Source organism: Euprymna scolopes, chromosome 28 (assembly GCF_053919585.1).
Source record: "Euprymna scolopes isolate OS-2025 chromosome 28, ASM5391958v1, whole genome shotgun sequence".
Lineage (NCBI taxonomy): Eukaryota > Metazoa > Mollusca > Cephalopoda > Sepiida > Sepiolidae > Euprymna > Euprymna scolopes.
Window position 1 is genome coordinate 98,416,669 of NC_136509.1, and position 27,454 is coordinate 98,444,122.

The following is a 27,454-nucleotide window of genomic DNA, read 5'->3' on the forward strand; positions in this document are numbered from 1 at the left end:
TGTAACAGTGAAATTACTAGTTTAATTAAAATACAGGAAATAGAAAGTGCTCGTTGTAATTTAGATATATAATAAGCTCGATAGTTAAATGTCCTAGAGCTAATTCAATATTAAGTAATGTGATTTACAATTTAAAATTTAAAAATTTAAAAAAAATTTTTAAAATTTAAAAATCAAATTTCAATCAAATTAAAAATCAGTTTCATAAGAAGGAACAACAACAAAATCAATTATCTGTACGATCGTTTCGGAAATCCGTGCTTTTTATTGTAGTATACATGAAGTTATGTAGAACAATTATATATAGTTTTTTTGGTAAGCACGGTCTCCTCATCAGCAAATTTAGGAGGATTTTTATTGAATTTAAAAGACACCATAAATAAACCTAGCATTAAAAGTAAGGCAGATGAATCTTTTAGTTTTTCAATGTAATCCAAGATTTTGCTGACTGGTTGGAATTCTTCAAATCATCATGGATGCAATTCACTCGTTTAAAGGGTCGGCACAAGAAAAGCAATTCAGCTGTGCTCAAACTTGCTACTACAGAAGTAAAGTTGTTTGATGCTGGTTTTGTTGTTGTTGAGAGTGAAAATGTTATAACAAGAAAGAAAAGAAGAAAGCGTTTTCGTGTCTGTGTGCACACGTTGGCAATAAGGCATATAATGTAAAGATAAGAATTCATGACATCATGAAAGATTTAAAGTTTAAGCAGCAGGTGTCAGTACTAGGTGGTGCAGATTGTATTCTTTGTATTAGCAAGCAGACAGACTGGACAAATCCTGAATTTATTTCTGATGGATTTCCAATCAACAGATGTGCTGAGGATACTCTGAAGTTGTGGGAAAGTCTATGGTGTGGTTCTTACTAAAAATGGTGACTTTAAACCAGGCAAGGTGTTACAGCAAAACCAATTTCTATATCAGACCAAAGAAGTATCACCAAAACCCGTGCCTACATCAATGGCACAACATGGTTCCTCAAAGTTATGTATCGTTGACACATAGAATACCAACAACGGATTGAGAAGTATGGGCCATTAGATAACCCAATTCGTGCCTCCAGAGAAAGAGTCCTTAACAAAATTCACGGGGAAACTGGTCTTTATCTGGATATATGCTGGTGGAAAAGATGAGACATCAACAAATGGCCATCAAAGAAAGACGTTTTTTTTTTTTGTTTTTTTTTATGAGGAGGTTATTGATTGCATACAAGAATTGACTCCTGTATCTTCCTCAAAAGAAGTTAACCTTGATAAGATGAAAATTCTTTGCCAAAGTACAATTAGGAATATGTGTGATCATTTAAAATAGGTGAAGCTAAGTCACTCTTTATGGAATAATTTAACATTTAGTCAACTTGATGGCTATGAATGATGGTTGCGGATTAGAAAACTTGTCAGAGGAATGTTTGGAGTCCAACAATAAAGACATCCATAATAATTTGCAATTTCTTTCAAGAAAACCATCACCAATTGAACAGTTAACTGGTTTTATTTGTAGACTACTTTAAAGTTCTGATCTTGGTGTTGTGAAGCAGTCCGATCAAATGCATCCTAATAAGTATTGCACTGAATGTCATGCAAATAATCTGACTATTAGATCTCATGTAAGGCTTTTCAACCGACCAAAGAAATTTTATGTTTCTCTTGTTAAAGATATTGTACTTGATTGATATGTTGTAATATATATACTTTTTCATATTCACATTATTAGACTGACAAGAAGCCGTGAACCAATTGCCAGTGGATCATATTTCACTAAGATATGCCCAAATATCTAATTTGCACTTTTGGGAGCAAAATCCTGAATTTAAGTTTTTGGGCCCTAAACACCCCCAAATATGACATTTTTTTTTTAAATATTTGACTAATCGTTTTACCTAAAACAAGCCCTCAACCACTACCTGATGACTTGCCATTTTCTCTATTTCCACAACTCATCAATCTGGACCTACAGTGCATCATCATCAACAGCAGCAGTTGGGAGGTGAAGGTAATCTAGTAATTAATGGTGTGAGCTGAATGTGCCAAGTTCGAATCTAGTTCGTGCCACAGAAAAACTTTCACTTAGGAACGTTGGCAACCTTCACGTGGTCCTTCCTGTAAGTACCTGATATTCTTCTAGAAAGAATTCTTAATAGAAAGATATCGGGGAAACAAGTGCCAACAAAATCATCATCACAAAATCATCACAAATGATGCTGAAAAGCAAAAAGAGACCGCAATGGCAGCATCATCATCAGTTCAACATCTGTTTTACATGCTGGCATGTGGTGGACAGCTTTTAGAAATTTACTTCCAAACTAACCTATTTCTGATCAGTTAAATAGAAAAGTTGGACTCATTTATTACACTAATGGTTGTAACACTTTATTTCAAGCTGATTGAAGTTTATAATGTATTAGCACCTTAGCTGTTTAAAATACTCCTCCTCATAACCATCACCATATGTGGTTTAATGTCAAGCTGATTGAAGTTTATAATGTATTAGCACCTTAGCTGTTTAAAATACTCCTCCTCATAACCATCACCATATGTGGTTTAATGTCAAGCTGATTGAAGTTTATAATGTATTAGCACCTTAGCTGTTTAAAATACTCCTCCTCATAACCATCACCATATGTGGTTTAATGTCAAGCTGATTGAAGTTTATAATGTATTAGCACCTTAGCTGTTTAAAATACTCCTCCTCATAACCATCACCATATGTGGTTTAATGTCAAGCTGATTGAAGTTTATAATGTATTAGCACCTTAGCTGTTTAAAATACTCCTCCTCATAACCATCACCATATGTGGTTTAATGTCAAGCTGATTGAAGTTTATAATGTATTAGCACCTTAGCTGTTTAAAATACTCCTCCTCATAACCATCACCATATGTGGTTTAATGTCAAGCTGATTGAAGTTTATAATGTATAAGCACCTTAGCTGTTTAAAATACTCCTCCTCATAACCATCACCATATGTGGTTTAATGTCAAGCTGATTGAAGTTTATAATGTATTAGCACCTTAGCTGTTTAAAATACTCCTCCTCATAACCATCACCATATGTGGTTTAATGTCAAGCTGATTGAAGTTTATAATGTATTAGCACCTTAGCTGCTTAAAATACTCCTCCTCATAACCATCACCATATGTGGTTTAATGTCATGACAATTTATAAAACTTTACACATTTTTATATTAAACTTCCGGAATATTTTGTTCTTTTTTTCTAGGTGCTCCAACAGGAAGTTACTTAAAGTCCGACCAGACTCACTGGCAACTTCACGCGTTGTATTATCCACCTTTGCTTCGGTCGGCAACAGTAAAGAAGTTCATGGTTGGTTACGAGCTGCTTGCTCAAGCCCAAAGGGACCTCACAGCTGAGCAGGTAAAAAAAAAAAAAAATTTGCTTTTTACCATCACAAAATAACTATAACTCTTGTTGAACGATTTAATAAAAGGGGAGATAACTTCGAAATTACTTTTTCTTACCTCGTTCCTGAAGTTTAATTTACAAAAGAATACTAGGTGCTTTTTTTTACCTTGGTTAAAATCAGCAGAAAAATAATTATACGTAAAAATAGAATTTATCGATATTATTTTGAATATTTGGACTACTGTTTTCATCTTGAGTGTCATTTTCACAACATTTCGGTTGAAGTAACCTCCGACCTTCTTTAGGTGTATCTTGTCGAACTCTGGCATCTGGATGACATTTATAATGGAACCCTTTGTTTACTTCACAAGAGTAGCATTACTTAGGACTTCTATCCAGTCATGGCTGACGGAATGAGAACATGCTATCCCCGTGGATTAAATAAAGGGTTCTGCTCAAAATTCCGCACGGATTCCAGAGTTCAACAGCAACATTCTGAGTTTGACAAGATACACCTGAAGAAGGTTGAAAGTAACATCGATCCAAATGTTGTTAAAATCACACTCAAGATGAGAACAGTAGTTTGATGAATCCAAATAATACGAATAATTAGTTCTCGTTAAATAGACTAAAACTACGTGGATATATGGAACCCAAAGGTAGTCTATAGAATCCAAATAATATGAATAATTAGTTCTCGTTAAATAGACTAAAACTACGTGGATATATAGAGCCTAAAGGTAGTCTATAGTATCCAAATAATATGAATAATTAGTTCTCGTTAAATAGACTAAAACTACGTGGATATATAGAGCCCAAAGGTAGTCTATAGTATCCAAATAATACGAATAATTAGTTCTCGTTAAATAGACTAAAACTACGTGGATATATAGAGCCCAAAGGTAGTCTATAGTATCCAAATAATATGAATAATTAGTTCTCGTTAAATAGACTAAAACTACGTGGATATATAGAGCCCAAAGGTAGTCTATAGTATCCAAATAATATGAATAATTAGTTCTCGTTAAATAGACTAAAACTACGTGGATATATAGAGCCCAAAGGTAGTCTATAGTATCCAAATAATATGAATAATTAGTTCTCGTTAAATAGACTAAAACTACGTGGATATATAGAGCCCAAAGGTAGTCTATAGTATCCAAATAATATGAATAATTAGTTCTCGTTAAATAGACTAAAACTACGTGGATATATAGAGCCCAAAGGTAGTCTATAGTATCCAAATAATATGAATAATTAGTTCTCGTTAAATAGACTAAAACTACGTGGATATATAGAGCCCAAAGGTAGTCTATAGAATCCAAATAATATGAATAATTAGTTCTCGTTAAATAGACTAAAACTATGTGGATATATAGAGCCCAAAGGTAGTCTATAGTATCCAAATAATACGAATAATTAGTTCTCGTTAAATAGACTAAAACTACGTGGATATATAGAGCCCAAAGGTAGTCTATAGTATCCAAATAATATGAATAATTAGTTCTCGTTAAATAGACTAAAACTACGTGGATATATAGAGCCCAAAGGTAGTCTATAGTATCCAAATAATATGAATAATTAGTTCTCGTTAAATAGACTAAAACTACGTGGATATATAGAGCCCAAAGGTAGTCTATAGAATCCAAATAATATGAATAATTAGTTCTCGTTAAATAGACTAAAACTACGTGGATATATAGAGCCCAAAGGTAGTCTATAGTATCCAAATAATACGAATAATTAGTTCTCGTTAAATAGACTAAAACTACGTGGATATATAGAGCCCAAAGGTAGTCTATAGAATCCAAATAATATGAATAATTAGTTCTCGTTAAATAGACTAAAACTACGTGGATATATAGAGCCCAAAGGTAGTCTATAGTATCCAAATAATACGAATAATTAGTTCTCGTTAAATAGACTAAAACTACGTGGATATATGGAACCCAAAGGTAGTCTATAGTATCCAAATAATATGAATAATTAGTTCTCGTTAAATAGACTAAAACTACGTGGATATATAGAGCCCAAAGGTAGTCTATAGTATCCAAATAATACGAATAATTAGTTCTCGTTAAATAGACTAAAACTACGTGGATATATAGAGCCCAAAGGTAGTCTATAGAATCCAAATAATATGAATAATTAGTTCTCGTTAAATAGACTAAAACTACGTGGATATATAGAGCCCAAAGGTAGTCTATAGAATCCAAATAATACGAATAATTAGTTCTCGTTAAATAGACTAAAACTACGTGGATATATGGAACCCAAAGGTAGTCTATAGTATCCAAATAATATGAATAATTAGTTCTCGTTAAATAGACTAAAACTACGTGGATATATAGAGCCCAAAGGTAGTCTATAGTATCCAAATAATACGAATAATTAGTTCTCGTTAAATAGACTAAAACTACGTGGATATATAGAGCCCAAAGGTAGTCTATAGAATCCAAATAATATGAATAATTAGTTCTCGTTAAATAGACTAAAACTACGTGGATATATAGAGCCCAAAGGTAGTCTATAGTATCCAAATAATATGAATAATTAGTTCTCGTTAAATAGACTAAAACTACGTGGATACATACAGCCCAAAGGTAGTCTATAGAATCCAAATAATATGAATAATTAGTTCTCGTTAAATAGACTAAAACTACGTGGATATATAGAGCCCAAAGGTAGTCTATAGTATCCAAATAATACGAATAATTAGTTCTCGTTAAATAGACTAAAACTACGTGGATATATAGAGCCCAAAGGTAGTCTATAGAATCCAAATAATATGAATAATTAGTTCTCGTTAAATAGACTAAAACTACGTGGATATATAGAGCCCAAAGGTAGTCTATAGAATCCAAATAATATGAATAATTAGTTCTCGTTAAATAGACTAAAACTACGTGGATATATAGAGCCCAAAGGTAGTCTATAGTATCCAAATAATATGAATAATTAGTTCTCGTTAAATAGACTAAAACTACGTGGATATATAGAGCCCAAAGGTAGTCTATAGAATCCAAATAATATGAATAATAAGTTCTCGTTAAATAGACTAAAACTACGTGGATATATAGAGCCCAAAGGTAGTCTATAGTATCCAAATAATACGAATAATTAGTTCTCGTTAAATAGACTAAAACTACGTGGATATATAGAGCCCAAAGGTAGTCTATAGTATCCAAATAATACGAATAATTAGTTCTCGTTAAATAGACTAAAACTACGTGGATATATGGAACCCAAAGGTAGTCTATAGAATCCAAATAATATGAATAATTAGTTCTCGTTAAATAGACTAAAACTACTTGGATATATAGAGCCCAAAGGTAGTCTATAGTATCCAAATAATACGAATAATTAGTTCTCGTTAAATAGACTAAAACTACGTGGATATATGGAACCCAAAGGTAGTCTATAGTATCCAAATAATATGAATAATTAGTTCTCGTTAAATAGACTAAAACTACGTGGATATATAGAGCCCAAAGGTAGTCTATAGTATCCAAATAATACGAATAATTAGTTCTCGTTAAATAGACTAAAACTACGTGGATATATAGAGCCCAAAGGTAGTCTATAGAATCCAAATAATATGAATAATTAGTTCTCGTTAAATAGACTAAAACTACGTGGATATATAGAGCCCAAAGGTAGTCTATAGTATCCAAATAATACGAATAATTAGTTCTCGTTAAATAGACTAAAACTACGTGGATATATGGAACCCAAAGGTAGTCTATAGTATCCAAATAATATGAATAATTAGTTCTCGTTAAATAGACTAAAACTACGTGGATATATAGAGCCTAAAGGTAGTCTATAGTATCCAAATAATACGAATAATTAGTTCTCGTTAAATAGACTAAAACTACGTGGATATATAGAGCCCAAAGGTAGTCTATAGAATCCAAATAATATGAATAATTAGTTCTCGTTAAATAGACTAAAACTACGTGGATATATAGAGCCCAAAGGTAGTCTATAGTATCCAAATAATATGAATAATTAGTTCTCGTTAAATAGACTAAAACTACGTGGATATATAGAGCCCAAAGGTAGTCTATAGAATCCAAATAATATGAATAATTAGTTCTCGTTAAATAGACTAAAACTACGTGGATATATAGAGCCCAAAGGTAGTCTATAGTATCCAAATAACAGGAATAATTAGTTCTCGTTAAATAGACTAAAACTACGTGGATATATAGAGCCCAAAGGTAGTCTATAGTATCCAAATAATACGAATAATTAGTTCTCGTTAAATAGACTAAAACTACGTGGATATATAGAGCCCAAAGGTAGTCTATAGTATCCAAATAATACAAATAATTAGTTCTCGTTAAATAGACTAAAACTACGTGGATATATAGAGCCCAAAGGTAGTCTATAGTATCCAAATAATACGAATAATTAGTTCTCGTTAAATAGACTAAAACTACGTGGATATATAGAGCCCAAAGGTAGTCTATAGTATCCAAATAATACGAATAATTAGTTCTCGTTAAATAGACTAAAACTACGTGGATATATAGAGCCCAAAGGTAGTCTATAGAATCCAAATAATATGAATAATTAGTTCTCGTTAAATAGACTAAAACTACGTGGATATATAGAGCCCAAAGGTAGTCTATAGTATCCAAATAATACGAATAATTAGTTCTCGTTAAATAGACTAAAACTACGTGGATATATAGAGCCCAAAGGTAGTCTATAGTATCCAAATAATACGAATAATTAGTTCTCGTTAAATAGACTAAAACTACGTGGATATATAGAGCCCAAAGGTAGTCTATAGTGTCCAAATAATACGAATAATTAGTTCTTGTTAAATAGACTAAAACTACGTGGATATATAGAGCCCAAAGGTAGTCTATAGTATCCAAATAATACGAATAATTAGTTCTCGTTAAATAGACTAAAACTACGTGGATATATAGAGCCCAAAGGTAGTCTATAGAATCCAAATAATATGAATAATTAGTTCTCGTTAAATAGACTAAAACTACGTGGATATATAGAGCCCAAAGGTAGTCTATAGAATCCAAATAATATGAATAATTAGTTCTCGTTAAATAGACTAAAACTACGTGGATATATAGAGCCCAAAGGTAGTCTATAGTATCCAAATAATATGAATAATTAGTTCTCGTTAAATAGACTAAAACTACGTGGATATATAGAGCCCAAAGGTAGTCTATAGAATCCAAATAATATGAATAATAAGTTCTCGTTAAATAGACTAAAACTACGTGGATATATAGAGCCCAAAGGTAGTCTATAGTATCCAAATAATACGAATAATTAGTTCTCGTTAAATAGACTAAAACTACGTGGATATATAGAGCCCAAAGGTAGTCTATAGTATCCAAATAATACGAATAATTAGTTCTCGTTAAATAGACTAAAACTACGTGGATATATGGAACCCAAAGGTAGTCTATAGAATCCAAATAATATGAATAATTAGTTCTCGTTAAATAGACTAAAAGTACGTGGATATATAGAGCTCAAAGGTAGTCTATAGAATCCAAATAATATGAATAATTAGTTCTCGTTAAATAGACTAAAACTACATGGATATATAGAGCCCAAAGGTAGTCTATAGAATCCAAATAATATGAATAATTAGTTCTCGTTAAATAGACTAAAACTACGTGGATATATAGAGCCCAAAGGTAGTCTATAGAATCCAAATAATATGAATTATTAGTACTCGTTAAATAGACTAAAACTACGTGGATATATAGAGCCCAAAGGTAGTCTATATTATCCAAATAATATGAATAATTAGTTCTCGTTAAATAGACTAAAACTACGTGGATATATGGAACCCAAAGGTAGTCTATAGAATCCAAATAATATGAATAATTAGTTCTCGTTAAATAGACTAAAAGTACGTGGATATATAGAGCCCAAAGGTAGTCTATAGAATCCAAATAATATGAATAATTAGTTCTCGTTAAATAGACTAAAACTACATGGATATATAGAGCCCAAAGGTAGTCTATAGAATCCAAATAATATGAATAATTAGTTCTCGTTAAATAGACTAAAACTACGTGGATATATAGAGCCCAAAGGTAGTCTATAGAATCCAAATAATATGAATAATTAGTTCTCGTTAAATAGACTAAAACTACGTGGATATATAGAGCCCAAAGGTAGTCTATAGTATCCAAATAATACAAATAATTAGTTCTCGTTAAATAGACTAAAACTACGTGGATATATAGAGCCCAAAGGTAGTCTATAGTATCCAAATAATACAAATAATTAGTTCTCGTTAAATAGACTAAAACTACGTGGATATATGGAACCCAAAGGTAGTCTATAGTATCCAAATAATACGAATAATTAGTTCTCGTTAAATAGACTAAAACTACGTGGATATATGGAACCCAAAGGTAGTCTATAGTATCCAAATAATATGAATAATTAGTTCTCGTTAAATAGACTAAAACTACGTGGATATATAGAGCCAAAAGGTAGTCTATAGTATCCAAATAATATGAATAATTAGTTCTCGTTAAATAGACTAAAACTACGTGGATATATAGAGCCCAAAGGTAGTCTATAGTATCCAAATAATACAAATAATTAGTTCTCGTTAAATAGACTAAAACTACGTGGATATATGGAACCCAAAGGTAGTCTATAGTATCCAAATAATACGAATAATTAGTTCTCGTTAAATAGACTAAAACTACGTGGATATATGGAATCCAAAGGTAGTCTATAGTATCCAAATAATACGAATAATTAGTTCTCGTTAAATAGACTAAAACTACGTGGATATATAGAGCCAAAAGGTAGTCTATAGTATCCAAATAATACAAATAATTAGTTCTCGTTAAATAGACTAAAACTACGTGGATATATAGAGCCCAAAGGTAGTCTATAGTATCCAAATAATACAAATAATTAGTTCTCGTTAAATAGACTAAAACTACGTGGATATATGGAACCCAAAGGTAGTCTATAGTATCCAAATAATACGAATAATTAGTTCTCGTTAAATAGACTAAAACTACGTGGATATATGGAATCCAAAGGTAGTCTATAGTATCCAAATAATACGAATAATTAGTTCTCGTTAAATAGACTAAAACTACGTGGATATATGGAACCCAAAGGTAGTCTATAGTATCCAAATAATACGAATCATTAGTTCTCGTTAAATAGACTAAAACTACGTGGATATATGGAACCCAAAGGTAGTCTATAGAATCCAAATAATACAAATAATTAGTTCTCGTTAAATAGACTAAAACTACGTGGATATATGGAACCCAAAGGTAGTCTATAGAATCCAAATAATACAAATAATTAGTTCTCGTTAAATAGACTAAAACTATGTGGATATATAGAGCCCAAAGGTAGTCTATAGAATCCAAATAATACAAATAATTAGTTCTCGTTAAATAGACTAAAACTACGTGGATATATGGAACCCAAAGGTAGTCTATAGAATCCAAATAATACGAATAATTAGTTCTCGTTAAATAGACTAAAACTACGTGGATATATAGAGCCCAAAGGTAGTCTATAGTATCCAAATAATACGAATAATTAGTTCTCGTTAAATAGACTAAAACTACGTGGATATATGGAACCCAAAGGTAGTCTATAGAATCCAAATAATACAAATAATTAGTTCTCGTTAAATAGACTAAAACTATGTGGATATATGGAACCCAAAGGTAGTCTATAGAATCCAAATAATACAAATAATTAGTTCTCGTTAAATAGACTAAAACTACGTGGATATATGGAACCCAAAGGTAGTCTATAGAATCCAAATAATACGAATAATTAGTTCCCGTTAAATAGACTAAAACTACGTGGATATATAGAGCCCAAAGGTAGTCTATAGTATCCAAATAATACGAATAATTAGTTCCTGTTAAATAGACTAAAACTACGTGGATATATGGAACCCAAAGGTAGTCTATAGAATCCAAATAATACGAATAATTAGTTCTCGTTAAATAGACTAAAACTATGTGGATATATGGAACCCAAAGGAAGTCTATAGAATCCAAATAATACAAATAATTAGTTCTCGTTAAATAGACTAAAACTACGTGGATATATGGAACCCAAAGGTAGTCTATAGAATCCAAATAATACGAATAATTAGTTCTCGTTAAATAGACTAAAACTACGTGGATATATGGAACCCAAAAGTAGTCTATAGAATCCAAATAATACAAATAATTAGTTCTCGTTAAATAGACTAAAACTACGTGGATATATGGAACCCAAAGGTAGTCTATAGTATCCAAATAATACGAATAATTAGTTCTCGTTAAATAGACTAAAACTATGTGGATATATGGAACCCAAAGGTAGTCTATAGAATCCAAATAATACGAATAATTAGTTCTCGTTAAATAGACTAAAACTACGTGGATATATGGAACCCAAAGGTAGTCTATAGAATCCAAATAATACAAATAATTAGTTCTCGTTAAATAGACTAAAACTACGTGGATATATGGAACCCAAAGGTAGTCTATAGAATCCAAATAATACGAATAATTAGTTCTCGTTAAATAGACTAAAACTACGTGGATATATGGAACCCAAAGGTAGTCTATAGAATCCAAATAATACGAATAATTAGTTCTCGTTAAATAGACTAAAACTACGTGGATATATGGAACCCAAAGGTAGTCTATAGAATCCAAATAATACAAATAATTAGTTCTCGTTAAATAGACTAAAACTACGTGGATATATGGAACCCAAAGGTAGTCTATAGAATCCAAATAATACAAATAATTAGTTCTCGTTTAATAGACTAAAACTACGTGGATATATGGAACCCAAAGGTAGTCTATAGAATCCAAATAATACGAATAATTAGTTCTCGTTAAATAGACTAAAACTACGTGGATATATGGAACCCAAAGGTAGTCTATAGAATCCAAATAATACGAATAATTAGTTCTCGTTAAATAGACTAAAACTACGTGGATATATGGAACCCAAAGGTAGTCTATAGAATCCAAATAATACGAATAATTAGTTCTCGTTAAATAGACTAAAACTACGTGGATATATGGAACCCAAAGGTAGTCTATAGAATCCAAATAATACGAATAATTAGTTCTCGTTAAATAGACTAAAACTACGTGGATATATGGAACCCAAAGGTAGTCTATAGAATCCAAATAATACAAATAATTAGTTCTCGTTAAATAGACTAAAACTACGTGGATATATGGAACCCAAAGGTAGTCTATAGAATCCAAATAATACGAATAATTAGTTCTCGTTAAATAGACTAAAACTACGTGGATATATGGAACCCAAAGGTAGTCTATAGAATCCAAATAATACGAATAATTAGTTCTCGTTAAATAGACTAAAACTACGTGGATATATGGAACCCAAAGGTAGTCTATAGAATCCAAATAATACGAATAATTAGTTCTCGTTAAATAGACTAAAACTACGTGGATATATGGAACCCAAAGGTAGTCTATAGAATCCAAATAATACAAATAATTAGTTCTCGTTAAATAGACTAAAACTACGTGGATATATGGAACCCAAAGGTAGTCTATAGAATCCAAATAATACAAATAATTAGTTCTCGTTAAATAGACTAAAACTATGTGGATATATGGAACCCAAAGGTAGTCTATAGAATCCAAATAATACAAATAATTAGTTCTCGTTAAATAGACTAAAACTATGTGGATATATGGAGCCAAAGGTAGTCTATAGAATCCCAATAATACAAATAATTAGTTTTCGTTAAATAGACTAAAACTATGTGGATATATGGAACCCAAAGGTAGTCTATAGAATCCAAATAATACAAATAATTAGTTCTCGTTAAATAGACTAAAACTATGTGGATATATGGAACCCAAAGGTAGTCTATAGAATCCAAATAATACAAATAATTAGTTCTCGTTAAATAGACTAAAACTATGTGGATATATGGAACCCAAAGGTAGTCTATAGAATCCAAATAATACAAATAATTAGTTCTCGTTAAATAGACTAAAACTATGTGGATATATGGAACCAAAGGTAGTCTATAGAATCCAAATAATACAAATAATTAGTTCTCGTTAAATAGACTAAAACTATGTGGATATATGGAACCAAAGGTAGTCTATAGAATCCAAATAATACGAATAATTAGTTCTCGTTAAATAGACTAAAACTACGTGGATATATGGAACCCAAAGGTAGTCTATAGAATCCAAATAATACAAATAATTAGTTCTCGTTAAATAGACTAAAACTATGTGGATATATGGAACCAAAGGTAGTCTATAGAATCCAAATAATACAAATAATTAGTTCTCGTTAAATAGACTAAAACTATGTGGATATATGGAACCCAAAGGTAGTCTATAGAATCCAAATAATACGAATAATTAGTTCTCGTTAAATAGACTAAAACTATGTGGATATATGGAACCCAAAGGTAGTCTATAGAATCCAAATAATACAAATAATTAGTTCTCGTTAAATAGACTAAAACTATGTGGATATATGGAACCAAAGGTAGTCTATAGAATCCAAATAATACAAATAATTAGTTCTCGTTAAATAGACTAAAACTATGTGGATATATGGAACCAAAGGTAGTCTATAGAATCCAAATAATACGAATAATTAGTTCTCGTTAAATAGACTAAAACTACGTGGATATATGGAACCCAAAGGTAGTCTATAGAATCCAAATAATACAAATAATTAGTTCTCGTTAAATAGACTAAAACTATGTGGATATATGGAACCAAAGGTAGTCTATAGAATCCAAATAATACAAATAATTAGTTCTCGTTAAATAGACTAAAACTATGTGGATATATGGAACCCAAAGGTAGTCTATAGAATCCAAATAATACGAATAATTAGTTCTCGTTAAATAGACTAAAACTATGTGGATATATGGAACCCAAAGGTAGTCTATAGAATCCAAATAATACAAATAATTAGTTTTCGTTAAATAGACTAAAACTATGTGGATATATGGAACCAAAGGTAGTCTATAGAATCCAAATAATACAAATAATTAGTTCTCGTTAAATAGACTAAAACTATGTGGATATATGGAACCAAAGGTAGTCTATAGAATCCAAATAATACAAATAATTAGTTCTCGTTAAATAGACTAAAACTATGTGGATATATGGAACCCAAAGGTAGTCTATAGAATCCAAATAATACGAATAATTAGTTCTCGTTAAATAGACTAAAACTATGTGGATATATGGAACCCAAAGGTAGTCTATAGAATCTAAATAATACAAATAACTAATCTTCATCTAAAAAATTCAGAAACGTAAAATTTCTAGAATTATTGAGTTTTATCGTATGACTTGACATGGAAGAGTTGTGCGATCAATTCAATATGACAAACTGACTTATCTCCCTTGACTTAAATTAGGAGTCCGCCATTTTTAAATAGAATGTAATTATGGATAATGTTTTGTTAAAAATACATCCAGCACATTTTCTGCTAGATCATTTTTTTTTTTTTTTTTGTAACTTTTTTGGAATCTATACTAATTTCACGTGATAATGTTTTCACCTGAAATGCGTTGGTTTAAAAGATCACCGATGTAAACAAGCACTGAATAGTGTTCTTATTTTCTTGAATCCCCATGAGGGCAGTGGTAATGCGATAAAAAATCCAGCTCCCCCAAAAGAGTGAATACTTTGGATTGGAAAAAAATAAGAATTGCCTCAGTCTACAAGGATTTCTCCTTCACTAACCAAGGACAGCAAAGATTAAGTGTAGTAGCAGAACACCTACTTCACTTTGTTCCTAGCCAAAAGACTTAAAGTCTACTGATTATTTATCTTTCTCTGGTGGAAGGAAAATGTGATTCAAAGGTTGGAAAAGTGGGATTTGATGAGGAAGAGCACTCAGGCCAGATAGAAATTGCCTGGGCAGTCCTGTTGGCATTCCCCTGATAGGGGCGCCTCAGGCGATTAGCAATAAACTAATCTCCTTCCAAAATGTGAGAGCCTACTGTTAATAAGGTAAATTAAATTTCAGGAATGAAAGAAGAAAATCTGCATTTCCTCAACTATCTTCCTTTATTAAATAGTCAAACAAGCGGGTGCTTCTTTACCTTATTGATCTTTTAAACCAACACATTTCAGGTGAAAACATTATAACGTGCTCACATGTTATGGCGAAATTAGTATAAATTTGAAAAATAATCCAGTAAATGTGTTAGATGTATTTTTAACAAAAAAATCTTCCATAATTACATTGTGTTTAAAAATTGCGGACTTATAATTTATCAGTTTAACTCGAGGGTAATCTCCCTTGTTTGACATACAGAATTGTTTGCACAACTCTTCCACATGATAAAACTTGAATTCTATTTTTACTTGCAATTGTTTTTCTATGGAATCATTTTTTTCACAATTTTTGGAATTTTTTTTTTTTTTTTTTTACCCCAAACAAAGCATACTGTCACATGGACATAAAAGGCTACTATTTGGGATCGTGTCTAAAAGGGACTGTGGGGAGTTGAGCAGTGAGATGTCTGTTCACATTACATTTAAACTTTTGTGTGTTAGTACAGTCAGGGAAGCTGGAAACAGGGAGGAAACTCCGAATTCTTGCAGTTTGAGGAAAGAAACTATTATAGTAGAAAATTGTTATCTAGGAACCTTAACAGTGAAGGGGTGCGATTTTGCTACTTGTCTGAACAATAGGATATGTGTAGATGCAATCTCAACTGTTTCCAAAAAGTATCACTCCTTTTATTTCTCCATGGTATCAAAATTACTTCATGATAATGGGTTTCAAAAAATATCGCACCACTTTATCGTGTTTTTATAAAATGACTAATAATAATGGCAAGCAATCTACGAAAGATTAATGCAAGCAACAGTAAATGTAGTCACTAGTTTTGTCTTCTCTGCGCCAGCCTCTCGAACCAAAGATTCTCAAGTCCTTCACCACTCTTACTCAAGGCACGCCTCCATGCTGGTCTATCTTCGGCTAGATCTTCTCACACATTCACATCGATGCCAAGAGCGATCAGATCCCGTTTGGTCACGTCTTTAAAGTGCAGCACCGGGCGACCGCAGCTTCTTGTTCCATTTGCCAGTTCACTGTAGAGAACATCCTTAGGGAGACGGCCATCAGGCATTCTGCACAGGTGTCCAAGCCAACTCGATCATCGGATCTTGAGTGTCTGGAACAAGGAGCAGTTGCCAGCATGTCTTGGCACCACTTTGTTGGTGATTCTATCCTACCAATTGATGCCCATGATATGTCGCAAGCATCGGAGATGGTAGACGTTCAGTCTTTTTTCGTGACGAGCATACGTGGTCCAAGTCTCTGCTCTATACAATAGGGTACTCAGAACACAGGATTCATAGATCGGCATTTTGTGCGAGAAGTGAGGTATTTATTGAACCATGCTCTTTCACGTAGTCAGTTGAGAGTAGACGCTGCTCTACCTATGCGTGTTTGTAGCTCCTGTTCAATGGATACTCCCTTGTTGATGTTGGATCCAAGATATGCAAAGTTCTCGACAGTCTCTAGTTCGTGGCCATTGATGGTGATTGGTGATGCGTCACCCTGGTGCATCACAACTTTCTTCTTCACACTGATTACCAGTACGAACTCCGCACAAGCAACGCTCAATTTGTCAAGCACCCACTGGAGTCCACTTGCGAAGTGTGAGACCAATGCAGCATCGTCTGCAAACAGCAGCTAAAGTATTAGAACTTTTTGAATCTTGGTTTTGGCGCATAGGCGAGCCAAGTTAAAAAGTTCTCCATCAGAGCGAGTATGAAGGAATACACTGTCTTCGTCCTCGTGATTTCCAAAAGCGTGGTGCAGAAGAACTGAGAAGAAGATGCCAAACAGTGTGGGAGCCAACACACAACCTTGTTTGACTCCACTGTACACGAGGAAGTTGTCAGACATGTCACCCTCGAAGAAGACTGCGGCTGTCATGTTGTCATGGAGCGATCTTATCAAACTCTGCTGGAATCTCGTCGGTACCTGGGGCCTTCCCTACATTTGTGTGTTGGAGAGCTACTTCGAGTTCTGACATAGTTGGAATGTTGTCCAGTTCGACTAGGGTGTCGAAGTTCGGAGTGGAATTTAAAGCTGTGACATGTTGCACGGCTCACCATATAGTACAGTAGTGCTCCACCCAGCGTTCAAGCTGCTTCATAGGATCAGTGATGTGCTCCCCCATAGTAGATTTTGAAGGGCAAACTTTCTTTGCGCTCGATCCAATTGCCTTGCAGAGTCCACAGTACATCACACATAATTTACCGCAGTCAGCAGCAGTCTGGATTTCGTTGCACAGGTTGTTCCAGTAGTTGTTTGCACAGTGCCGAGCAACTTTCTGGAATTGACCGTAAGCCTCTTTCAGCTTGGACAGGGTACTGCATATCGGCCTGCTCATATAGTTCTTGTGAGCATTGTTTTTGGACAGTATTAGAGGTTCTAAGATTATAAAATGACTTGATTACTATATATCTATAATTATAAAACTCAGATCAGCTTACTTGGGCATTTAAACTGTCCATCTGGTCTCTGACAATTTTTTTTATAGTTTTCTTTTTATTAAATATATACTTTCTTAACATGTACATGGTTGGCAATTGTTTTCTTATCAGGATTATAATATTAAAGGATTTCACAAAGTCAGAATATATTTTGATTTCATAATAGATCCCTTCCTATCTTCCCTTTTTTTTTTGTCCCCTCTCTCCTGTTTCATCTCTCTCTCACCTGTTTGATCTCTTTTAATTAATTACATCAACAAAAACTTGTTTGCATTGGACTTGAAGACAACCATGTTGTAGTCAGTTGGAAAGCAGGCTAGCGGAACAGTTCCACAGGTGGGAAGTTCTAGGAAAGAAGCTGTGTTCATGGAGCTTGCGTTTAGATTTAGACACAGAGAGTAGGGGAAACTGTTGGTAGTGATTGTAGCTAGACGAGTGCTTTTGTGAATCTTTGGCAGGGGATGACTATAGATTAAAGCTCAGACGAGCACCTTTAAATAGGTTTGTTTGAAGTATTCTAAGTAAAACTGCAAAAATGATGGCGAGCTGACGAAGCCATCTTGCATATTAAAAAATCTTCATAAAGCAAACATTTTGTAAATGTCTGAATTTGTATCTGTTTCGCAATGTGTAATCCTCATCATCGACTAGTAGTCCGTTCCTATTTACTTAACGCCTCACAAGAACAAGGTTAGACACAAGGTCAGCTTTTAACAACAAAGGGGCATTCTGGATAGAAACAAATTTAAAGTACCTCAGTCTAGAAGAACTTCTTCATTGATCGAAGATATGATAGACGAAGTGTAGCGTTAGAACAGATACTACACTTTTTTCTAAGCCAAATAGCCAAGGGTTGGTTAGTAATGTAACACGTTTGCTAATCGAATGTCTAACTGTTGTGCTATTGTCTGAATCCAACCTGGTAACTGTTTGATATAACCTTAGAGTGTAAGGGGGATAACTCAACGTGTCTGTTGGGGTTTTAAAACCAAGAGTTACTTCCCTTGACATCACATGAACAAGACAATTTTTTTTGGTTTTTGTTACATTTTTGGTGATGCAGTAGATATATCAGAATTTTTGGCCAAGTCGCCATAACAAACATTTGTTTGAATAGACACCTATACGTCTATCAGATTATAACAATATGAAAATGTAATTTAAACCCGTAAATTTTATTTCAATAAAACGAGCAAAGACCAAATTTTAATATCATAAAAGCTTTAATAGAGAAGTAAACAATTTTATTTATTTTTTTCCTTGGATTTCTTCACTTAACATTTCACGGATTGTCGAACAAATAACACGAATTAAAGAAACCGGATGTTAAGATTCTCACTTTGTTATCTACGGAAGCCTATATGTGTAAAAAAAACACTAATTCAGAAACGTTAGTAATCTCGATATGGGATTATATTCCTTCAAATTTTCCACTTTTAAAGGGAGATAACTTATCGTCCTTTTTTTACTGTTGGCGTTTTTATGCTATCATAACTGAAAACTGGTATCTTTTATTTTTGGATTTACACGGATTACAGATTAACGAGCAGAGTAAATGTAATATATTTTTTTTAATATCTCAAAGAAATACCTGAATTTTTTATTTATTATACTATAAATCTGCATTATTCGGTATCGTCTTTTTTTTTTTTTGTATCGAAAAAAAGGAAACCAGGAATTAAATATAAAAATATACACTGACCGAAAAATATTGACTGGAAAATTCTAAACAAAAAATAAGCTTCCACTAAAAAAACAAAAAAAACAAAAAAAAAAACGAGGTTATCGAAAAAAAAGGATTTACACTTTGAACTTTACAGGTAAATTTGCACATAACTGTTCTTTTTTTTTTTGTTTTAAAGTTGATTATTTTATTTATTGATGTTTTATCTTCAATTTGTGATATATAAAACTTGTACACAAAAATTAATTATTAAAATTCTCATAGACATTTCAAAATGGGGGGGGATGAATTTATAAAACAACGTTTGTCTAAAATATTATATTCAGTTTATTGGAAAGAGCATAAAATTTCACATTCACCCTGAAAAAAACGTAAAAATTGAACCAATAGAAAAATTTGGATAGATTTTTAAAGTTTAAAAATTGAAAAATATTCAGCTCGTAAAAATCAATTGATTTCATTACGTAAAAAAATGGTTGCCTGAACGCACACACTTTGTAAACACTATTTTTTAAAAAATGAAAAATGATATTTCTATTATTTTTTAAACAACTTAAATAGTTTATTTTGGAAGTATATTCTATAAAGAAAATAAATAACCCACTTTAGAAAGAGAAATTATGAGTTTTTTTATATTTTATTCGCAGTTTTCTGTTAGGGGTGTCAAAAATTCCCCCAAAATTCTGATACACCTAGTGATGCAGAAGAACTAGCGACCTGGAGTCCGCAGCAAACAGTGTCAGATAAAAAAAATTATTTTATTTCCCCCCACCCAAAAAAAATATATATATATATATATATATATAAAGAAATCAATAAATATTTCGTGAAGTCTGCCTAAAACTTTTGACAGAGGCAACGGATTTTCACGAGATCGATATCGTTTTGACACTCGACCCTTTGGATGATAAATATCGAAAAATTGACCAAAAACATTAATTCCTTCATTCTCAACTGGGCACTTTTCTACAAGAAGGGGGTCGCTTTTTTCGCCGATATTTTCGAAAGTCATCCTCTCTTTTTGATTGACTAACCTTAATTTAAACCTTTGCCACTTCTGGTTTTGCGATGGACGCAACGGCAAAGACGTCAGTTTTTTTGTTGTTTTTTTTTTTTCACATTCTTTTCCTCCTTTGTGGTACTGGTTCGAGCCTGCCTACTACTACTTTTTTGCTCACCACACACCTCCAAACACCCGGGAAACACTGGGCACCCAGGCAAATTAAATATAAATTTTTTATCTGATAGAAATGTTTGCTGTTGACTAATGGGTTTCAGATTTGTTCCGGTTGGGTCACACCAAATCTCTTTTCCGCTCGTTCGTTTGGCTGTTAGGCTCTCTTCTGCTCCCAACATCAATGGTGAACTTGTTTTAAAAAAATCTTGATGTAAACCATCAAACATCAGCTTGGTTGTAAATGGCCATAACTTGCATCCTGATCGCAGCCTTCTCGGACATGACATTCTTTTGTTGATTATGCTTCCTGACCGATTGACATCATGGACAAGAAATGTTTTCGTTTTGTCGATTTCTTTCCAAAATTATTCCTTTTTTTGTTTTGACCTCAGATTTATTTGTAGACGATATAGGTTCAAAATACGCTTCCTGCTTAATATCTTTTATAGACTTACTAGCAGGGCTACCTGGCATCGCCTGGGATTCTAATTTTAGATAAATTACATTGATTATAGAAAAAATAAAAATTAAACCAACCAATCTGCTTAATATTGTAATTTGATATGTCAAAAGGTCATTTTTGGGACAAAATAAGAGTAAAAATGCTAGTGCCCTGGGTGAAGATTGAACTTACAACTTTTGTAAGTATGTTTTGCTAATTGATTGAACTATGTTGGCATCTTTCTACTTGCATAACTACCTTTATCTTCTGCTTCTTCCTTAACTTATTGAGACCAGATTTCAACTTTGCCTAAAGCAGTGCTTCCCTACTTTTCAAATATGGCAACCCATTTTAGAACAAGCAATCAGGAAGTGACTACAATCCTTAAAATATCTTATATATGCATTTATTTATTTTTTTAAATTTTTTTTTATAACTATCTGCCATATATTGTGATTATTGAATTATAAATTATTTATTTGTGGAGTAACTATACGTTCCATGAATTCATGATTAATTTCAAATTTATTCATAAAAGTTACAAAAGTTAATTGCAAATCAATTCAGAATTATTCAAGCACAAATTTCCACCATTATTTAAATTATGTTTATGAACTGACTTTAATGAGATGATTGGTATCAGTTTTTTAGCTAGCAGTTCTATCCTGGGCTCCGTTGTCAATATATGACACCCCTCAAGTCGTTTTCCACATTTAATTGATTTCAGTGTTTGCTTTTTAAGGATGAGAAGCTGAGAAAATACTGCTTCAAATAAGTTGTTGAAGAGCAATAAATTCCTTATTACAATTTCTGATATTCCTGGAAATATTTTCTTTTTTAATTTTGCCCAAAATTCTTGTAGTTCAATATGAATATGCTTTTCGCTGTGTTTTATATAATATTCATATTTGGCTCAAAATCGATTGACGACCCCATGGCATTGGTGCCATGACACACAGGTTGGGAACCACTTGTCTAAAGCATCCAATATTTAAATGGCACAAGAGAATTCAATAAAGTAAAAAAAAAAAAAAAAAAAAAAAATTTTTTTTTTAATTCAAATCGCTGAACTCCGACCTCTGTGTCATCACCGCAATGTCACATCCCTGTGCCCATTTTACAAGTATTTTAATAGAATGTGCTCTGATGAACTTATACCATTTGTGCTTCCTTGACATGTATACTCTCAACTAACTGGATAAGCAACAAAATCCCACCCCTACTTCACTGTAAAGATTCCTTAAATGCTGTAAAGCCTTCTACTCTAAGATTTCCCTCCCTCAGACTACTAGATTTTGGATTTCCCTCCCTCTTTCTTGCTTCCCTGACTGTACTAACTTGCTGAAGTTTAAATGTAATGTAAACAAATATCTTGCTGCTCCACTCCCTAATAGTCCCCTGTTAGACACAATCACAAATAGTAACCTCTTAACGTACCTAGTGGCACTATGGCTTGTTTGGGGTAAAAAAGTTATTTAAAAAAAATATATATAGATTTTCTCGATTCTTTAACGATTATTTTTAATGGTTTTTTTTTTCTCTACATTCTCTTGACAGGCAGCCGAGAAAATACGGAGCCAATCGGATGTCCATTACAAGCTTTCTCCAAAAACGGAAACTTGAAAATTTTGTTCCCATTTTTGGATTTTTCCGTTGCATTGAATAATGAAATCCCTGATGTCCGTTCATCAAGTCGCAACACGTGAAAATATCTACCTCATTTTATTTTAATATCGAAATATATTTTTAATATATTTTTATTCAAATTTTATTCAATGATGAGAAAAGAAACAAATTGCTATTCATGTAATATTAATGGATTTTGTGTATCTTTTATCAGGGCTACCCAGTATCGCCCGGGTCCTGATTTGGATAAATTACAAAACTTATAGAAAAAAAATCAAAAATTAAAACAATCAATCTGTTTAATATTGTAATTTGAAATGTCAAAGTTCATTTTGAAAAGAACAGTTCTGTGCATATGGGAAAAATAGAAAGTATCCACTTGATCATGGCCGCTGTCTGGCGTCAAGTCATGAACTGATGTTAATCAAAAAAGGTCCCCTAATTATTTTAGACCATAAATCTTTTGGCAAAATTTTGATTATATTAAAAAAAAAAAAACATTTTTATTTGGTTCTTGTTCAGAATTCTTCCTATATTAAAAAAGACAAAAATAAAGAAAAATCTGTATGATATACGTACCCGTTATGAAACAAAAATATCATATTCCAAAAATCAAATAAATTGAACAAGTATTATTTTTAACTAAGAAAATCGATTTTATGAGTAAGAGAGGAGCAACTGTCTCTGTTGCCATCTTGAAAATAATCCCAAGAAACAAAGGCAACAACTAAACTCTATTATATATTATTTTTTGGTACTCATGTAGAGTGATCCAGACGTAACTCAGAGTCCGCCCGGCTTTCTCTGGAACATGACGTCAACAGCCGGAGTAAGCCGAGCATCGTGGATGAAAGCATAACAAGAAAAGTAAACCTACCTTAAATTTTAAGTTTTATTAACTGTAAAGAAAAATGTTATAACAATATTTTTTCTTTTGATGTATATTTAAAAAAAAAATGTTAAAGATTTTTTTGTTCGAGAAAAAGTTCAAAGGTAATTTAAGTAAATACTGTAAAGGAATTTTTTTATTTTTTTTTTATTTTTTTTAAATTGAAAAAAAAATTTTGGAGGGGGGGGGGGTTAAGGAAAAACCTGAAAACTAGAAAAGTCGAAACAAAACTGGGTGGGATATTTTTTCTTTTTTCATATTAAAACAGATATTGGTTGTTTCCTCAGAGCGTTGTTTTATTAATGTGGTGTGTGTAGATCGTACTCCGTATTCGTGCTGGAGGTCTTTCTGTGTTGCTCGCTCGCCCACAAGTAGATTATTTTAAGTATGATGGCAATTGTCAGCCTAGACTTGGCAAAAAAAAGGACCAGTCCAGATGATGTAAAGGTTCGGCATTTAGTAGCCTGACACCTTCAGGCATAGCCATTGCTTACCTTTCCTCTTATAATAAGATTGTACCCGTGTCCACATGATGCACAAGTTTTCGTCCGTGCCAGTAATTTTTCTCAACAAAAGTCGAGGACTCCGGCTGGTGTTCTCACTTAAGGCTGTAAAATTCATGGTCTTTTTTTCTGACGTGAAAGTATGAAATGGTGTGGGGTTTTTTTTTTTTTAATAATTTGTTTTCTTTTCTCTCTCTTCCATATTGTCGTCTGCTGCTTTGAATTTTCAACTCGCTCAAACGCTTGTCATGTTGAAAACCATCGCGCTACATTGTCAGTTTTATGTTTCGTCAGACGTCTGAATCACTCTCTGCATGAGTACCGATTTTTTTTTTTTTTTTTTTTTATTGGAATCCTTTTGAGATGAGTAATTTGTATATTTTTTTTTTTATATGTAGACTGTTATCCTCATCTTCATTGTTGTTTTATGTTTTAGCCAACTCATTAATAGAGCTATGACAACAGCATATTCTTTTCCTTGTTTTGATTCCCAGGTATATATCCATTGATATCTTATGTTTTTATGTAGAGTGATGTGGTTCTCAGTTGATTGTGTCTAACTGTGCCGGATATATATTCGAGAGTCAAAACAATAAGAATATGCTATTGTCATAGCCCTAGTGATTAAACACGACAGGATAGGAATTTTGATTTTTGCTCTAAAAAAAAAAAAAAAAAAAAAAAAAAAAACATTTCTCTAACTACTTGCTATTGGAATTCCCTCTCTGCTCCCTCAATACTACAGAAACTATGTGAACAAACATCTTGTATGTTTCTGAAATTTTGAGATGAGGATTCATTTAATTCTTCGGACTATTATTCTCATCTTGAGTGTTATTTGCACCACGTTTTGCCAGACTTGGGCACAATACAACTGAAGAAGGTCGGAGGTTACATCAGTCGAAACATTGTGTGAGTAACGCTTCAGGTAAGAATAGTATTTCAAATAATCCAAACATCTTATTGCCCAGCTGTTCACTGTAAATCTGGCTCCTATCACAGTGACCTCTTTTGTTCCAGTGCTTTGTTTTGGGGGAGAAACAGCAGGAAGTGATAAAGAGATGAATAAATAAAAGCCTGGTCAGAGATAGGTTAGTTTCAAAGCCAGATTTTTAAAGCTGTCCAGTGAATTCAAGCACGTAAAACTGGGGAGGGTGTGAGTAAAGTTTTTTTTTTTTTTATTTGACAAAAAAAAAAAAAAAAAAAATGTGAAAGAAAAGTTAAAGCAAATCAGAAATTGAATGTTTTAATAAGAAAATACAGAACTTATTTTATATTGTTGAAATTTTAAACAAAAAAATTTTCAGATATAAAAAAAGAAAAAACTTTTCTTCCAACTTTAAAACTACTTCTTTTGAGAATGAGTCAATCCCTGAAATAGAAAAAAAAAAAAATTAACATTTTATTTTTTTGTGCTTGTCCAGAATTTCCCCTATATTAAAATTTATATTAACGAATAAAAATGTGTGATGTACATCCTCATGCTGGAAAGAAAATATCGTATTCCAATAAGTCATGTACATTGATCAAGTATTATTTTTATGCAAATTTAGATTTTTTTCCAATGCCCCCTCCCCATGTTTAGAATGGCTTTCTAAAATCTCGCAAGTTTGAATTATTTGGAGTTATCTCTCCTATTTTCAACTTTTTTTTCAAGATGGCATCTGTTCGTTTAGCTACAAAATTTACTTTTCTTTTAAAAAAGTAAAACTATTTGATCAATTCATGTGAGTTTTAGTGTACGATATTTTTTTTTTTTCACATCAGATTTTTTTTTTTATTCTTGTTTTTATTATAGGGAAGAATTCTGAAGCAGCAGCAAAAAAATGTTTTTTTAATTAGATACAGAAGAATTGAACTTTAGAAATTCACTGCTTAAGTTATAGTTAACAAATCAAAAACAATATTCTGTACTTCATTGTGTCGAAAATTCATTGAATAAAACAACTGCTAATATGTTTTCAGTAAAAAAAAAAAAAAAAAGAAGTTTATCATTATAAACAACAAATATTGCAGCCATGACACAAGTAATCTAAAATATTCCTTTTGGAGTTACGTCCCTTGTGGTTAGACTCTTATTGCCTACTTTAACGTCTAAGAAAAATGCAATTTTACCTAATTTTCTATAAAAATTACTTTTGACTAGAAATAACTTTTTACTCAATGATTTTTTTCATAATTTTTTGATATTGTTGGAGACGCCCCTCCAGGGAATTAATGGACTATCTTATGACGTCACTTCCGTTGGTGACGTCAATTCCAGTATCGAGTACCGGTGCCGGGCAGTCTGAGATTGGCACGTAACCAAGCTGGACATGTGCAAATGCTTACCGTTAAGAATGGTATTACTCAATCCACTTTGCCTGTAATTTATGTGAATACATGTTTCGTTCCTAAAAATCCTGCGTTCCTTTCGTTTATTACCATTTAACCACATAACAAATATATTACTATTTCTGGCATGACAATTAAGTACGCAATATTGTTTTTTCTTAAAACGACATAAAAAATTTTTTTTTTAAATCGAGCTGTCAACTGTATCTTAACAAACACCAAGAATTCTTTCTAAAATGTTCAACTTCTACCAAAAAATGGTGAACCTACGTGAAGCTTGATAAAAAAAGAAAAAAATTACCTGATAATATCCTGTGTGATATCCACTCATATACCATGCCATCAACATGCTACACAATGCTTCATTACTGTTCATGACTTCATTATTTGTTGGAGGTGGAGGAGGGGGGATGAAAGGCATACCCTGAGAAAATAAAGGAAAGGCAGAATTGTCTTTCTTCAAGGTAAAGATTCTCAAAAACAAACAAAAAACAAAAAAAAAAACAATAAATAAATAAAAAAAAAGGAGCTTTGTTGCATCTTTGAAAATTTTTTTTTTTTTAATTTAGAATTTTAGAAAACCAAATCTAATATGTAAATTGCAATGTATCTGTCCGTCTGCTCCATATTTTTAAACTCTATCTCCTCAAAAACTAAAAGTTGCAAAGTGGCTTTAGAGGCCTCAAATGGTTGGATTTCTTTATGGACCGTTTTTATATGGGTCTTTAGCCGGTTAAAATAGTTTTTAAGGGTTAAAATTTTTTTAAAATCTTTGTACATTCATCTTAGTTCATATGCATGTTATGCTGTAACATCAATGAACATTGAATGCTACAATTTCGGTTTCGATTCTAGTTGATGGCACCTAAATTTTTTTTTTTTTTTTTTAATTTTTGAAATCACAACTCTA

At 32.3% G+C, this 27,454-nt stretch overlaps 2 protein-coding genes across 4 annotated transcripts in view; one reads left to right on the forward strand and one right to left on the reverse strand.

Moving 5' to 3' along the window:
• The window catches only part of LOC145249751 (galactose-1-phosphate uridylyltransferase-like), a 74,675-nt gene extending 51,353 nt beyond the window's left edge, over window positions 1-23,322 (forward strand). For both annotated transcript variants that reach the window (XM_080111666.1, XM_080111665.1), the window contains exons 9-10: window positions 3,218-3,372; window positions 22,750-23,322. In XM_080111666.1, coding sequence (XP_079967792.1) covers window positions 3,218-3,372; window positions 22,750-22,815 — 221 coding nt within the window. In that variant the 3' untranslated portion in view covers window positions 22,816-23,322. The remainder of the gene's footprint in view (window positions 1-3,217; window positions 3,373-22,749) is intronic.
• Window positions 1-27,454, reverse strand: part of LOC145249752 (survival motor neuron protein-like) — a 75,188-nt gene that overhangs the window by 21,511 nt on the left and 26,223 nt on the right. The window contains exons 7-8 of one of the 2 annotated variants that reach the window (XM_080111668.1): window positions 26,846-26,968; window positions 25,441-25,582 (exon numbers count right to left, since the gene is read on the reverse strand). In XM_080111668.1, the coding sequence (XP_079967794.1) occupies window positions 25,556-25,582; window positions 26,846-26,968 (150 nt within the window). In that variant the 3' untranslated portion in view covers window positions 25,441-25,555. Of the gene's footprint in view, window positions 1-25,440; window positions 25,583-26,845; window positions 26,969-27,454 lie in introns of those variants that run through there. The other variant, XM_080111667.1, reaches the window with a different exon arrangement.